Source organism: Dama dama, chromosome 20, assembly GCF_033118175.1.
Source record: "Dama dama isolate Ldn47 chromosome 20, ASM3311817v1, whole genome shotgun sequence".
Taxonomy (NCBI): domain Eukaryota; kingdom Metazoa; phylum Chordata; class Mammalia; order Artiodactyla; family Cervidae; genus Dama; species Dama dama.
In genome coordinates, this window is record NC_083700.1 from 99275771 (window position 1) to 99292647 (window position 16877).

The 16877-nt window shown below is 57.8% G+C and overlaps 1 protein-coding gene across 3 annotated transcripts in view; it reads right to left on the reverse strand.

Moving 5' to 3' along the window:
- Positions 1–16877, reverse strand: part of PTPRF (protein tyrosine phosphatase receptor type F) — an 83559-nt gene that overhangs the window by 43225 nt on the left and 23457 nt on the right. For all 3 annotated transcript variants that reach the window (XM_061122157.1, XM_061122158.1, XM_061122156.1), the window contains one exon: positions 5093–5281. In XM_061122157.1, coding sequence (XP_060978140.1) covers positions 5093–5281 — 189 coding nt within the window. The remainder of the gene's footprint in view (positions 1–5092; positions 5282–16877) is intronic.

A 16877-nucleotide genomic window follows, 5' to 3' on the forward strand; every position in this document is an offset into this window, starting at 1 on the left:
CTGTTCATTGCCTTATAACCCTGGGAATCAGCAGCCTAGAGGGCCAGATGCTCACTCTGCAAATGCCTGGGGTGAGGGGCTGTTATCAGGTCTGGACTGGCTTCCTCCCCAACAGCGGACCTGCTCTCCGGCTGCCCCATCCAGAGGAGTGGGGGCCTGTGGACAGGTCCAGGTCAGTGCTGTCTCTGCCCCTCTCTGCCCACTCCTGGGGAGGGCAGCATGCCGGGAGACAAACACTGATTACGGCTCACTGAACCCAGTGACACCCACTGAGGAGGAATTATCCATCTTGGCAAGAATGAAGAAACGGAGGCTGAGGAACATCAAGTGCTCGAAGCCCCAGGTCACACAGCTTATGAGGTGGCAGGAACCAACCAGGGCTGGCTCACGGCCTTCCCACTGGACCAGGCTGCCTCCTGCAGACACACAGATTGGAGAGAAGGCAAAGGCAGCACTGGGCCCTGGGCAGTGTGTGAGGCACACAGAGATGGTCCAAGGAGAATCATCTTCCCGGTGATCCTCCAGGCGTGGTCCACGGACCTTCAGGGTTCCTGAGGCCCTTTCAGGGGTCTGCAAGGTCAAAGCCGTTTTCACACGACTGAGAAGCTTTCGGCCTTTTTCACTCCTGTTCTCTCATAAACGTACAGCAGAGTCTCCTGGAGGCATCAGGATATGTGATAGCACAACAGACCAAAGACAGAAGCAGACAGGAGGATCCAGCTGCCTTCTATTAAGCCCCAAATTAAAGAGATTTGTAAAAGTGTAAAACAGGGCCGCTCTTCTCACTGAACGCTTTTGTTTCACAAAATATAATTATTTTCCATTAAAAAATGTTGTTTATGTTAACACATAATGGGTTTTTAAATTATTTTAAAGTGGATTAATAAATATTTAAAACCTTCTTGGTCTTAACACCTAAAGTGGCAAATACTGATAAATAAAATCCACACTAACAAAAGCTCTTAGAGACCCTCTGATATTTACAGCCAGGGGTCCTGAGACCACAACGTCCACAGGCTGATCTACTCCTACAATCCAGGTCCAACATGGGAGGGGGAGGGGGGAAGAGAGGGGAAGGGGTGGCCACCTAAATGCTCCAAGCCTGGGATCCCTAGCTCTGGCCTCAGTAATTCCAAAACCTAACCTGCTGTGTGACAAGACTCTGGGCCTCTCTGGAAGGTCGTTTCCCCATCAAACTGAAAGAATTTGTCTTTTCCATTTTCCGTGATGAGTGTGGGAGACAGGAGGGTCCCTCAGATCCACACTGCCCCTGAGGAGTGCCAGAGTGTTCGGATAAAAGGGACCATTGCTGACAGCAGACCCTCCTGGCAGACCAGCTGGTGGTGGGATGAAATGGGGGCTGCCGCCCTCAGGCCCACCAGAGTTCCATCTGTCTGGGCCAGTGGGCCTCTTTCTGCAGCCAGATGCTGGCATCCAGGCTCAGGTGTCTGGGTGAGCAGCGGACAGTGTGGGCAAGTGGTCCTCCACGGTGATGGGGATGGTGGCATGTACACTCAGGCCGTGGGATGAGCGGAGCACAGGAGGTGTCCCACAGTGGTCCTTCCAGGTTGGGCAGAGTATGGGGCCCACAGCAGTGGTTTGGAGCCCCACCTGGCGGTCAGCCCCGTCTTGGCTCCAGTGATGCTGCCCGCTCCTGAATGACTTCCACTCTCCCTGAGTTTGTGCCCATTCCTCTGGGGCCCACACTGGGTCTCAAGTTCAAATCCTTCAAGAGACACAGGCTGTGGCAGCAGGTGACGTCACTTCGGAGAAGAAAGCACCTGTTGAGCAGGGGTTGTGCCTGGGCCGTGCACACGCACTTGCCTCATGCTTTTGCTCCAGGGGGCCACGCCCTGGTGCCATGTGCTTGGGCTCAGTCTGCAGACACCTGAGGAGTTCTGGGTATAGTCGGGGAGGGCCTAAGGTTTGGAGAAGATGAGGCTGTGGCACTCTGGGGCCCTGGCAGGGCCCAGCCTCTCCTCAGGCCCAGGTTAGTCGGATGTGATAGTAGAAGGCCCTGGATGCCGTCCCAGGGGAGCTCTCCAGCCTCGGATCTCCACGTGACCCTGGGTGGGTGACTCCCTAACTTGGCTGTAAAGCAGGCATGATAATCACAAACTGTCCTACTTCTCACAGTTGCAAGAGAATCAAGTGCAACCAAAGGCAGGAAAGCACTTTGTAATCGGTTGGTGATACATAAACTGTGAGGTCCCTGTAAAAGCTGAGAGCTTGGGGCTATTCCACTGCGTCAGGGAAGCCCCTGTCAGATATGCCTGGCACAGTTCCACACCCTTCTCAACGGTACAGGCCAGGGGCAGCAGCTACTGGGTCAAGGGTCAGGACCAGGGTCAGGCAGTGATGGAAAGAGTCCTGTTATTGAGCAAGTGGGATGACTGAGGCCCCTCAGATGCCATCCCAGGAGCTGGATCCTGGGCCATTACTCTTAGGTCACCGCTTTCACATGGCAGGAAAGGTCAAACAAGAAAGGTTTCCCCGGACCTGAGAAGCAGGTCTGCAAGGACAGGGCCCGAAGGTCATCAGGAAATCGTTTATCCTCAGGGCTCAGAGATATCTGTCCTATAGCTGGGCTTGTGCTGCTCACCTGCCAGACCCTTGCAGGCGGGAGCCAACCCCAGGCCCTCCTTGCAGAACACCCAGGCTAAGTGACCAGAGCTGGAGCCAGATGGTGACAACACATAGCAAGGGGAGTCCTGAAGGAGTGGGCCTCAGGCAGAGAAGGGGGGCTTCACGTTCTAGCGAATGTGAGTAGAGAGTGAGGATGTGGCTGGGGGGCTCGCTACAAATCAGGGAGTGACTAGAGCTACGAAGAGCCCCATTCACAGACCCCTCATCACAGGCGTCAGTTACAGCTCTCACCACCACTGCCTCACTTAATCCTCACTGTAACTCCTTTTTAAAGATGAGAAACTGAAGCTCAAAGTTAAGTAACTTGAGTGAGGCCAAGAGGCTAGTGGGTGAAGCCAGGACCCGATGAGAAGAAGCTAGAGACGTGAGCTGAGCAAGAGTGAGAAAGGCTGTGTGTGCCTGTCCAGGAGTGTGCACCTGACCATGGAGGCAGCAGGATGCCACTGAGGTCGTCAGAGCACGTGGGGCACGCGCAGGAAACCCTCCCAGTGCTGCAGGACTGAGTCAAGGGCAGAGCCTGGAGAGCAGTGTTCAGTGACCTGGGATACTGGAGGAGGAGAGAAGACCAACGTGAAAGCAATGTGGGTGACCAATCAAGAGGGTTAGGGAGTTCCTTATGTGGAGCAGGAGTTGCGGTGTATCCTAAGTTCCAGGTTAGAGGGGCTGCCACTCACAGAGAGAGGGTCAGTGGAAGCAGGACACCATTGTTCGGAATGGAGTTACCCCCCTTCATGGTCAGGATGACACCCAGAAGGCAGAGGGCTTTTTTAGTCTAGGACTCCGGCAGGATGTTTGGGTTAGAGAGACAGAACAGGGACTCGCAGGCGTGGAGACAGATGGAACCTGAAGCTCCAGGAGTGGGCGAGCCAGCCGGGGGAAGGGCTCTGTCTATGGGGCAAGAGCAGGGCTCACGCGCTCCCTGCCTGGAGAAGTGAGCAGACTGGGCTGCCGAGCAAAGAAGGGGCACTCGGAAAAGAGGGAAGCCGGGGCGACAGGCGAGCGAGTGGGTTGAGAGGGAGGCAGGGTGGCTGCTGAGAGGCCGAGGAGGCCAGTGAGCAGCATTCCGCACGGGAGCCGACTCACGGAGCCGTGAATGGGTGGCACCGGGCCCGGCACACAGCAGGCGCCACATAAATACTTAACGAACGGAACACGCGAGACGGCGTGCCTTCCCGGAACTGCTGCCACAGACGTCGCCTTGCCAGGTGCAGGCCAGGCCTGCGGGGAGGACCATCTGGCTGCTTGGGGAGCCTGCCTGGGGGCTGCGGGCACACGCAGAGGAGTCGAACCGTGGCGGCCACTGTGCCACGCTGGGCAGCGGCCGCAAACGCTGGCGGCCTGTTTCCTGCCTTGATTATGGCTGTTTTAATTAACTGCGCTACAGCTGCCTCCATCTTGTTGAGTTTTAATTAAATTAAATGAGCTAACACTTCGTAGTCTGTCTCAGGCGGCCGCAGCTGGGACCAGAATCCTGCCCCTGCTGGGTGGCTCATCCTTTCCTCCTCCCCTGGACACCATGGGGGCGCCCACCCGGGTGGAGCTGATGTGGAGGGACTGGCACCCCAGGGAGTGGCAGGACACCTCGGTAGCCGGCCAGGCCCTGAGAGGGGCAGGGTCATGACCTCCTTTGCGGAGGTGACACCACAGCTGATGGGTATGGTTGGTGCTGGTCATCCGGCCTGAGCCCACCATCCCACAGCTAGCAGGAGGGCTCCTGGACTGAGGTTGACCAGCCCAGCCCGCACTGGCGGCAGACGCAGAGCTGCAGCCAAGCTGATTCCAAGGCTCCCTTCCCACAAAAACGGAATCAATTATCCTGGCGGGAGCCTCGCAGGCAGATCGATCGACAGGGCGACACCTCCCGCCCAGTTTCAAGGCAGCATCCTTGCTCGCAGGGCTCCAAGCTGGCTCGACTGAGACATACAGAGGAGACAGGTGGCCCTGGTGGCCAAAGGATGGCTGAACATCCCCCTGGCTGCAAGCCTTTGAGGTCCAGCCTTTGGAAGCCTGATGAATCAGACATCTTTGGCCTTTTTCCCTGCCGTCCGGAGAAGCACAGAGAAACACCGTCCAGGCCCCCCTCTCAGGCTGGGCTCCAGGGAAGGCGGAGGATGAATGCCCACAGAGCACCTTCGCAGAGCCCAACACAGGCTGGGAAAGACACTCGTGCCTCCAGGCGCAGAGGCGGACTAAAGTCTGGAGTTGGACAGTCCCGGGAAGGTGAAAGAATCGCCGATGATTCACCACCAAGCTCTCTCCCTGGGCATGTCAGGTGGCCCCTACAGCAGTATCTGGCGCACCCACCAGGTGCCCTCTGATCAGCCCTGGAAGGTCAACCCAGGCCGAGGCCTCCCATAGCTCCCAGGCCCAAGAAGGACATGCTGGGATCCGGCCCAGCGCCTTTCCTGAAGTCTGCGCAGCCCCTTGACCCTTGCCCTCTGCTCACCTGAACGCAGTTGCTTGATGCGGCCGTTGCTTGCGGCGGGGTCCACAGGGAGGAAGTCCTTGAACCAAGAGATCTCAGGGTCTGGATTCCCACCTGCTGCGCACAGCATGGTGGCCGTGCGGGCCTTCTCCACCACCTTCAGCTGAGGCCCCATGTCGATGGAGGGGAACCCAAAGGGCAGCTGACCCTCTGCAGACAGAAAGCAAAGGTGCACGTTAGGGCTGGCACCACCTGCCCGATGGGACTGTCATGATTCCCAGGGCAGCTGCGACCCTTGGCTCCTCTCTTCTCTGCATTCTAAGTACGAAGCCTGCCCTGACGTGAGGAACCAGAGTCTGGAGCCCCACTGCCCAGCCCTGCCCTTCACAGGGCCAGCGAGCTGCCAGGGGGCCCACCCTGTCCTGTCAGAGGGTTTACAGGTCTGAGAAGTAGGCCTCAGACTGCAGACATGAGTACTTAGCTCTCCAGGCCCTGGGAAAATGATTTTGAGCCTCTCTTAGCCACAGAAGAAAGTGCTTCGTGGACACTGGGCTGGAGGGGGCCCATGGCCCCCACAGTGGCATCACCAGCCACAACTCAGCCCAAAGGCTCCCTGTGCCATCCAGTCCCCACCCTCTTGTGTGCATGTGTAGCGTCCTTTCTGCTGCCTGCACCCAGCCTTCAGCTCCACCACGGGGCAGAGCCCCATGTCACAGCCTGGGATCTGGCCCTGAGTCTGGGCACCCCTTGCCTTACCAATGACCCGTCTCCACCCTGGTCCCCACCCTGAACCTCCTTCCTTACTCAGTCCTGACCCTGGAGGCCATGGTCAGGCCCAGGGACCAGGTCTGAGCATGTGGAGGCTGAAGAGATTTAAAAAAAAAAAAAAAGCCCTGTGAGGACATCAAAAGTCGATGAGGGAGGCAAAGCTCCTTGGCTGCTTTCTCCCAGCTTGCCAGGGGCTGGGGGCTCACCGAGGAGTCACATCCACAGGAGCAACAGGCAGGGACTGCAGTAGCACACCCCTGCTCTCACTGCACATGGACTCCTGCATCAGCCCCGAGGGGCCCGGACGGGGGCAAGGCTGCGCACCCTACCTGGGAGCACATGGGGCTGAACACAGACTCTGGACAAGTGCAGACCAAGAAGAGCTCCCGCCTCCATCACTAACTAGCTCTGCGACCTGGGAGTGTTACTAATCCTCTCCCTTTATCCATTTTTATCTATTAACAAGGTTCAAGTGCCCTCCTTATAAAGTCGTCGTGAAGACTACATCTAATGATGCACATAAGGTGCTGCAAAGTATCAAAGAATCTGAGCCCCAGGACTACTGGCTGACATCATTATAATAGCAAGGGCTGGGCCACCGGGGCAGGCAAGTACCAAGACTTGGGCCTGGGGCCCCCTTCCTGTCCTGGTCTGGTGAGAAGCGGTGCCCCTGCCAGGAGCAAACCACAGAGTTAGTGTGGCAATTTGGCAGAGCCTCTCCACCAGTGTGGATGCCAGGCTGCACACCCAGTGGGGGAATGGGAACCCTGTCCTTTGTCAGTCTCCTGATAGGGGAGTGGGGCCCCGTGGAGGGGGAGGCCAGCACTACACCCATCTCCCTCCCGCAGGCCCAGCTCAAGGGTGTGGGGATGTTTGCCAAGGTCAGCTCCCATGCCAGGGAAAAGCCAAGTGGCATCCTCAGAAAGGAGGAAGGTAGAGGCTGGCAGGGCTGGTCTCCCCAGAGACCCAGGGGGAGTAACTGGTGGGGTGGCAGGAGAGGAAGTTGGAGGAGCCCCAGCAGGCAAGAGCAAGACATTTCTCTGCTGCCACACCCCAGGGGGGGCTCTGCCAAGGCTCCAGCTGCCTGGGGCATCCCTAAGGGACTGTGGCGCTGTCAGGAGAAGGGGTGGGGTCTTGGGCTGGGAACCAGTAGGAGTCACCTCCCCAGCTTCTCTAGGTAGCTGGCAGAACACCTCCCCACCTGCAGCCCTATATACTCCAGATATGAACCCAGCATCTGTTTGGCTGTAAATATGATCCCATAGTGTACAGACTTTTAGCTCTGATTTTTAAAAGGAAAACGTTAGCCGTGGCAAGAAAAGGGAGGATAGAAATGAAAGCAGGACTTGGGATATGCCAAGCAGGGAAACAGCTTCCCTTGGTCCTGCTGCCACTAGCTTTTCCAAGAAGGCCCAGGCGGGGCTCCATCGACTTCCACCCTCCCTGGACTCCCCAACAGCCGGGGGACACTCAGGGCTGCTGGAGCCATCCCAGCCCACTGGGGCACCAGTCTAGTTCCTCCCAGGCCTCAATTCTACCTGCTCAGCCCTCCTGAGCAGTGGAGAGGGAAGCAGGGGCAGGGCCTGCCAGAGTTAGGGGCCGGGAGTCAGCTGGCCTCCATCTCTACCCACAAGGTACTGATCAAGGAGAAGGGAAGAGGAACGTACATCTGCAGCCCTGTGTCCTGGGAATGTACTCTGAATTCCTAACACGGGAAAAGTCTTTGGGATCATGCCAATTTAAGGACAATTAATTTTCCTCCCTCAATTACTGTGCCCTCAATGGCTCCGTCCTTGGCTCAGATCATCCCTCAGGCATAGCCGCCAGAGCCTAAAACCGGCATGTGTGAAGAGTCCATAAAACAGCGGGACCCAAAAGCCAGTCCCTTGTGCCAACTAGGCTTCCAGGCACAAGCTGGAAGGCCGCAGTTCTGCACCTTGGTGGGGGGAGCATGTCTCACAGGAGGACTCCAGCCCTTCAGGAATGACCTGCTGTTGGCTCTTCCTTCCACACTCACTTGGTGCAGCCCCCCACCCCCCACCCCCAGGAACATTCAAATATAGCCAAGGACAGCAGCGGCTGACTGACGCCTGTGCCCGTCTGGCCAAGCTGAGTACTGAGCAGGCTGGTGTAAACTGACCCACCATCAGACTGTCACGTTTATCCTCTTCACATAACCCCTGTACCCTGAATCGCAGGAGCTTGGGGTCACTGTACCCTGAACCACTCAGGCTAGGACCAGGGCAAATTCCTCAAGCTGGGGTTGCATGATCACTCCAAACCCATCAACAACGGGGAACACAGAGGCCCAGGTAGGGATAAAGGTCAGGTTTATGGAGCACTTCCTAGTTCCAGGTAATGCGTTAAAATGCCTTGCAAACTGATCTAATCTTTACTGAAACTATGTAAAGTGTATGAGCAAATGGAGGCGCAGAGATCCAGGAACCCGCCCAAGGTCACAGAGTTAAGTCGAGGTGGGGCTGGGATGAGACCAGGTGGTGTGACCGACCCCACATGCAGCAGGGTGTGGGCACTGGGATCCGGACGACCCTGGGGGAGTCCCGCTCCCATATCACGCCCTCTGCCGGCTGGGCTTCTGGCTGGGCGCTCCACCGCAGATCCCTGCACACGCCGCGGCTTTTTATTTCCGCAAAACGAACACGACTGCCCCACACACGGCCACCCGCCGGCAAGCACTCACGTTCCAACACCAGCACGTACTGGTCACGCCGAGTCCGCTCAAAACCCATCCTGAGGGCGGCGGGCCTGCGCAGCGCCGCGGGAGGAAGGGTCCCTCCCCACTTCAGGCCGCCTGGTAACTATGGCAACGGCGGAGAGCCGGCGCCGCGGCGGAAAGGCGGCGCTTTTGAGTCCAAGCGGGGCGCGCATCCGCGGTCCGAGCCGCTGCGGCCCCTCCCGTCCCCTCCTGGGTTGGGTCACAGCACCCCTTCTCAAGACCCTATTCCCCAACTCTAGGGAGCCCAGCTTCCTTCCCGCTCAATCGACGCCCCCTGAGTGCGCACAGAGCGGGGAGGTCCCCACACCTGCCCCCTGGCCAGGTTTTTGCAGTGCGTCCCTCTGGGCAAAGATCGGTCCATCCTCTGATAAAAGGGTCCCCGCGAAGGAAAGAAAAACCCGTGGGGACTTTAGTGGACCTCAGAGGAACTGGGGAGCCTCTACAGCTCTCTGTGGATTCTGCCTGCAAGCACAGTTAGGGTGCACACATTCCCAGGGTATGCCCACACAGATCTGTGTACCTGGGTTGGGGACACACGTGTGCGTATGCTGGTCTTTAGATACTGCAGTGGGAACCATGACTACTTCTTCTCTGCCATCCTCACTGGGCAGAGGAAGGTGACAGGGTGTGGGGGCTGAGGGGTGGGTGTTGGGAGCCGATGGCTCAGAGAGGGACAAAAGCTTGGCTGAGGTCCCCACAGTAGCAATGCAGTTGGGCCAGTGCTATCTTGGTGGCTTCCTGAAGGAGGGAAGGGCAGGAGTAGGAAACACTTGGGCATGAGTGGCAGGGGAGAGCTTTTGGGGGAAGGGAGGGAGGGGCTGCCCGAGTAAGGGCTGGGGGAGGGTGGGGAGACAGTGGGAAGGTGAGGCTGGCTGGAGCTAAGGCCTGATGGATGAGGCTAGGGTGGGGGTGGACAGGGGATCAGCCTAGGCTAGCGGCAATGACTGGGGGAGGGAGGCTGCTGCTGCCCCCTACCAAACACACACAGGTCTCTTTGTCCAGCACAGCCCAGGATGCCTGAGGCGGAGTCTGGGCCAGAGGGAGGGGGCTGCACCAGGGAGGTGGACAGATGGAGACGCCTCGCGGGGTCCCGGAGCAGGCGGCACCGTCTGTCAGCAGGAACTCCTCACTCGTGTTTACCCAGCTTCCTGGCGTCTCTGTGCGCACACAGGCACGCGCGCACACACACACACACACACACACACACACACTTACACCAGCTGCCTGGGGTGGCACCGTCTGTAGGCCTGACCCCCTTCCCGGTGTGCCTGAGTGTTGGGCCTGGCCTCACCTCGTCGCTGAACGCAGACACCTAGATCTGTGCACAGCCAGGGCCCCACAGAGAGATACATGGAGAAAGAGACAGGTGCAAAAATAGAAACCTCCATGTGCGTGCGGAGGGGCACCTGCAGTGACAAGCACCTGTGGAAACAGACGCACGCAAGCAGAGCCAGTGGGAGTGCACGCAGAGACGCGGAAACACACATGTGCAGACATGCAGAGCAACACGGATGCTGACGTGGCGAGTCCCCTGGAGACGCCTGTGGGGCCGGAGCCGGGAACCACAGACGTGTGGAGACGCACGAGGGGACCTGGTGGGTAGCGAGGCTGCTGGTTCCCCCAGCCTGCCGGCACTCTTAAGGGAGCCAAGGCCGCCTCAGGCCTTGTCCCTGAGGCAGCCCCATCCTTGACAAGGTCAGGGTCAGGACACCCCTGAGCAAGCGGGAAGGGCCCCTCGGACCTGCGGGCCCCCACCCTTTCCAGAGCCCCACCCCTCCCCCAGGCAGCCAGGCAGCCAGGGAGGCCTGGGGAGCCTTGGGCTCCCTTCGCAGCTTTCAGTCTTCATTTTCAGCTTTTTCTAAGAGAAAACTCCCACCTCTTCCAGCACTCAGATTTCATCAAACTTGGCATCTTAAAAGCCTGTTTTGTTTTTGAATCTGAGCTGTTTGGGGCCTGTCTCCGAGAACAGCCAAGCAGGCGCGAGGCCTCCCCCTCCCAATCCCCTCCTCCCCAGGACTTCCCTGGCGCCTCCCAGGGCTCTACTCAACCTGGCTGGTGAGGCCTCCCAGCCGCACACCACCAGGGGACCCCGGGGGCTGGCCCCAGGTCTGCACCCTCCAGATTCCAGCTTCTGGGGTCTGACACACGCTGAACCCTCCTCCCGGGGTCCCCACCTCAGTCCTACTCCAGGACCCTTCTCTGGGTCCCTTTACCCCCGCTAGGTTCTGGCCCGGGCCCTCCAGACAACTGAGAACCTCCCTCTTGCTCTTCAGGTGCCTGCAACCTAGCTGCTACCCCCATGGCTTGATGCCAGCGTGCTCACCAAGGTCAACCATGACTCCATGGAGCTAAGTCCAGAGGCCACGTCTCAGCGGTCATCTTGCTCGACCTCTCAACAGCACCCCTCCCTGCTCCTTCAGATTCTTTTCTCTTGACTTCCAGGGACTCATCCCTATAGGAAGACCTAGCGTCTGGGGCTCCATCCGGGCCCGCTACCTGTCTTCTGGCTCCCTAAGACTTGCCATTTCTCTCCCCTCTCTCTCCAGCTGTTCCTTGGAGTGCCAGGCAAAATCTGAACAAGGCCTCCTTGACACCCCTCCCCAGGATGCCTACACACACCTGCTACAACAGATTTCTAAAGTGGACTCATCAACTTGTCCCTCAAACGGGGCCTCCTCTCAGACCTGAACCTTAGCAAACAGCACTGCCATCTACCTGGCCCGGAGCCAGCAACCCCGAGTCACCCGCCTCCCCAGTCCCACAGGTGGCCAGGCAAGCTTTTTAAACTGCATGGAACCCAGTCTCCCTTCCTCCTCTACCCAACTGCCTGGGTTTGGGCCACTGCCACCTCTTGCCTGGGCCGCTGCCCTGACCTCTCACTGGTCTTCCGGTACCCGCCTCTGCACCCTCAGGGACCTTTCTGAAGCACGCCTTTTATCAGGCATTCCCCTGATTAAAATCCTCTCTCCCCTGGCAACCAGAGGCAGGGGACACCTCATCAGGGGTGGAGTATGTGCACACACAGGGGCATTTAAAACCTCCAAGCTGACTAGCTGAAGAAGCAGGCCTACTGCCCATCCCACAGGAGGAACCATTCAGAAGGGGGTCCACTTGGGCCCCCTGAAGATAGATCAGAACTAGAAAAACAGTGGGGGAACCCAGGTACCAAGAAATCTAGAGTCTTCTCTAGGTCTCTTCCCTAGATCTTCAAGACCTTCCTGGCAATGCCCACCTACTGACACCTCTCCCACCCCTACGTCTGGGGCTCCGATCTCTCCAGGGAATGGCTGCAGAGCCTCGTATCTGTGTGGTCCTGAATGTGACTACAGTCACAGTGGGGCTGGAGGGACAGGTCACAGATCCCATGGTCACGGGGCCAGAAGCACTTAGGTCACACCTCAGTGGCGAGGGAAGGGCAGAAGCTGGCCTGGGTTCTAGGTGCTAGGTTCAAGGGGCCCTTTCTATGTCTTCTGTGGATGTAAATCAGGGAGATGACAGGCCCAGCTTCCTCAAAACAAGCCAGTTACCTGGTCTCGTATGCAGGCAACAGGAAGGGGGCACGGTCGTCCTCTGCCTGTGACAGCTCTTTCCCCAAACACCCACCCCCTAGTCAGGCCTGGGCCAGGGACAGGGAGGAGGGTGGGGCAGGGAGAGCTGACCCCCTGGGGAAACGTCCACCCACCCTGAAAACACGAGCTTCTCTACTGGCCGTGCTCCAGGTGCAGCAAGCCCAGGATGGCAGGACAGGGTCCATGCTGTCATCAGTCTTCATGTTCAAAGGGGCTTGGCACGGGGCTCAAGAGGGCCTCATCATCCCACAGTCCCCACACCAGGGTCAAAACCACTACTGAGCCTGGGGGTCCAGGCCCAGCACTGACTGCCCGCCTCCCACCGCCAGTCACTACCCCACAGGCCTGACAGCAGGCCTCCCCCAGAGCCTATGCCCCACGAAGGGGGCAAGACCAGGTGCGCCACGTGGGCACCTGGATTCCTGGGCCTCTGTGGCCCGAGTGGTGTGGTCCTGGGCAGTCAGCAGACACCAAGGCCAGGTGGGAACAGGTGAAAGGAGCCGGGGCTCAGTGCCGGGAGGAGACGAGGAGGAGAGAGTCCCAAGGTCTGGGTAGGATCCCTTTCTGGTGCCCCCTCCCCCCGGCCTGCTGAAGGATAGTTTCTCAGGCACTGAGAACAGCTCAGGCTGACCACTGTGCCCCAGGTCCATCTCTGTCTAGCTGCCCTGGCCAACCACCAGCCTTGAGCAGGGACCCTGTGGGGTCCTGGAGGCAATGTGTCCCACATCTCTGGCCTCCTGCAGCACCAGACTCCCTCACACACTCAGCCCAGGCTGCTTGCTGCATACCCCTCCCCCGCTGTACACAACAGCCCGTAAGGTGCACACCACCTGCTGTTCAGCCCGCACCCCGTATAAACACTGTCTGATGCACACACGGCATGACACACACCACACTGCCTGATGCGTGTACGCACAAGCACACGCGTGCACACACACAGTCGGATGCAAAGCCCCTGTTTTCTATACAACCCGTAAGGCACACACAGCCCATGAGTGCAACACCACATCACACACCTCACACACACTGCCTTCCAGACAGCACACAGGGCACTCACGCCACACACCACAGGGCACACACGCCACAACACAGGTGCGTGTTGTCTGCGGTATCCATGACCACAGCAAATGCTGCCTCTTGCACTCTGAGTCCGCAGAGCCAAGCCCTCCAAGGCAAGTCAGAAATGGCTCATCTCTGCTCCTTGGCCTTCTTCCTCCTCCCTCCCCCTCTCCCGCTTCCCCTTCTCCTAGGCCCTTCCAGAACCTGCCCAAGTCATCAGGGCCCAGGCCACACCTCTGCTGTCTGGCATTCTCCAGGCTTTCCTGACCACGGTACCTCCCGGCTGGAACCCACTGGCCCAGGCAGATCCCGAACCTCCAGACTGAGCTCCAAGACCCTCCTGGCTCCCCCACCTCCTGGAGGGAAAGGCTGGGAAGCAAGGCCTGCCTCCCCTCCCCCTTGGCTCCCCCTCCCTCGCGAGGGAAAATGTCAGATTCCCTGTCTCAGTGGCGGCGGCAGGCGGGTTGGAGGGGGAGTGATTCAGCCTCAAGAGTGCAGAGTGAGAAGAGCTTTTCCTGCCATTACCCGGAGAGGGAGAGGCTGGCGCGCTAATGGCTTCAATTACCACTCAGACAGGAACGCTGGGCAGCTCGCCCCCAGCCAGCTTATGCCGGGCACCCCCACCCTGTACCCAGCCCGGGCCGAGGGGGTGGGGAGGCAGCTGGCTGGGCATCGCAGGGCAGTCGGGACTCCCTGGGAGTGGCAGTCTTGCCCAGGGAGCTGGGTGCAAAGGCCACGGAGTGGGAGTGGTGTGGGGTGCTTCGAATGTGAAAGGAGCTGGGCCTGGCACAGAGCAAGGCAGGGCAGGGAGCCTGGCGTGGACACGCAGGCCTGGGATGCAGCAACCTCTCAGCTGAGCCGAGTCACCCCAGGGAGCCCTGGGCCACTCCCCTGAAGTGCCCGGTGTGCTGAGCTACACGCAGTGCATGGTGCGCGGCACGTAAGGAACTCCACCTTGAGTCCCAGTCCCCGAACCAGCTTCCCCCTCTCCCCAGCCCGCCTCCCAGGAATGGCCCTGGCTCTCTTCTGACCCAGGCCCACAGCTGTAGTCAAACCATCCTTTCACCCTACTCCTACACACACCCAGCCTCTCTGGCCAGCAGGGGAGGCCTGGCACGGTGAGGGGGAGCTGCTTTCCTCAGGCCCTGCCCCCTGGCACCTTTGCGACCTCCTACTCCACTCCTTTCTGCCAAGCCCAGAGCCGGTCAAGGTTACGCAGACCAACATGGCAAGTCAGCATTTCACCTTCCGGGTGCTGTGTTTCAGGAGCAGGAGGGGGGCTCACTCAGGCCCACAGCTCCATCCCAACTGGGCCAGGAACAAGCCTGGGGCCCCCACGCGGCTCCCCAATCTCACCAGACACCTCTCACACCCAGAAGCAGGAACACACCCCAGACCCCTGCTAGAGAAACCCTCCTCCAAGAAGGCCCCTCCAGGACTGGCGTGTAGGGACTTTTCCTCCAACACTAAAAAGGAGCCTCTCTTTCCTTTAGTGCGAGGTACTGAGAGATGCCCCCTAGGGTGAGAGCCACAGTCTGGCCCTTCGGCCACCTCCCAAATGCCAGGGCAGGGCAGATGGCTCCTGCTGGGGCAGCGAGCAACAGGAGGGAGGGCAGTGCTGAAATCCCTGTCCTGAGGTCATGAGTGGGGAAACTGAGGTCGGGGTGGCAGGGAGGACCTTGCGAGCACCCAACTGTCAGGGATCCTGGTTCAGGGCGATTCCTCTGGGCCCCCGCCCCTCAGGGGAGTGGACGGTGGGGGCTGCATCACCGACACCAGGTACAGACAGCTCACACGTGTGACCTTAGAGTGTGCGGCTTTCAGCCATACAGCAGCGCCCATTCATGCTGGAATTCAGCAAAGTGCTTAACTACATCCTATTTAATCCTCCCAACCAGCTTGGGTGGCAGGCATCACGTCCCGATTTACAGATGGAGCAAAATGAGGCTCAGAGACACGGTTACTCACCCGAGGTCACAAGGTAAGAGAATAAGTGGCCCAGAGCCCCTGACCCTAACCGCTGCCCCTCTAAGCTGGAGGGCCCTGCCCTGCCACGCAGGAGACACACAGGCACAAAGGAGTCACTGAATGGATGTGAACGTGAACGTACAAAGCCACAGTGTAAAAACGGCCAACGCAAAAAGACGTTCAACTGTTCTTGTAATCAAAGAAATGCAAATTAAATTGAGATGCCATTTCTTGCCTATTAACTTGGCAAAGATTTTTTTAATGATAATTCCCACTGCTGGTGAGGATGTGAAGAAAAGAGGCCCTCTCATGCCCTGTTTGGTGGGTGTGTAAACTGACAGTCTTCTGGAAATATTGAAAAGGCTAAACATCACATGTGGCCCTTTGACCAAGCAATTCCACTTCTGTGCATCTAGGAAATAATCAGGAAAGTGAACACATCTGTAAGAAAGCGCACAGTCCCTTACTTATACAAGCAAAAAACTGGACACATATGTGCCCAACAATAAGGGAATGGCTAAAGAAATTAGGGTACTTGCATGTGACACTTACCCACAGCCATTAAAAATAATGATGCAGAAAAATACTTAATGGTGAGGAAGATGTTCAAGATATGTTTTTTTAAAAAGCAGTCTACAAATCATTGAGCAGAATGTAATCTTGTTTTTGTTACATATATAATGCATGCACAAAAAATGGACTATAAGCAAATAACCAAACGTTAATAGTAGTGGTAAGATAAACAGGTGATTTTTAATTTTTCTTATGTGCTATTTTATACTTACTAAAATTTCAACAGTGAACAGGTATTGGTATTGCAATTTTTTTTTAAAAGCAACAGTCCAAACCACATTTTGAAAATGTGTGTAGACATAGTCAGAGGGCTGCCTTCATCGTAGCAGGTGGGAGTGGGTGGTGATCACGTCACTCCCTGCCTGTGGCTTCCTATGTCCCCAGGAAAGTGTTTCTCAGCCTGGTGGGTCCTGTGTGATCTGCCCTCCAACCTCTCCAGGCTCATGTTGAACTACCTACTCTTCCCCACTTTACTTTGTGTCTTCTAGCTACCCTCCACCCCAAAGCCAAATGGAACCACTCAAGAGTTCCCTGAAAGCTCCACTGTCTCCTGCCTCTGGGCCTTGGTGTGAGCTGATGCTATTTCCCCACCAAGGCTCCCACCCCAACTCCCACTTGTCTTCAGGACTCAGACAACAACTCCCTCCTCCCCTGAACCCCTGTGCGTGCCCCCACCTCCTGCAGTCCCCTGGGCCTCTCCCGCAGAACGAAGAACCTACTGGAGACTGAAGTCGCAAGGGCAGGACCAGGTCAGATACTCTCAGGACACAAGGCGTCATCAGGGCGTGTTTGTGAATGAATGGAGGAGCCACCAAGTGAGAGAGGTCATTAAAGTCCACATACAGGGCCCCTAGCCGCCAGCCTAGGGCCCTTGCTCATAACAGCGACTGGGAACACACTTCTCTGAAGCCTCTCGCCAGCTTCCACATGAAAATCACATCCACTACCACAAATCATGTACCCCAAGTGACACGTAGTTACCACCTCACACCTCAGGCCAGGCCCCAGATCCCAGCCAAGCAACACCCCGGCTCAGCACAACACAAAGACACCACACATACGCGAAAAATCCAGCGATCATCGCTGTCTACCACTGACCTTCTCCGACCCCAGGGTGGCCAGTTCTCCTCTC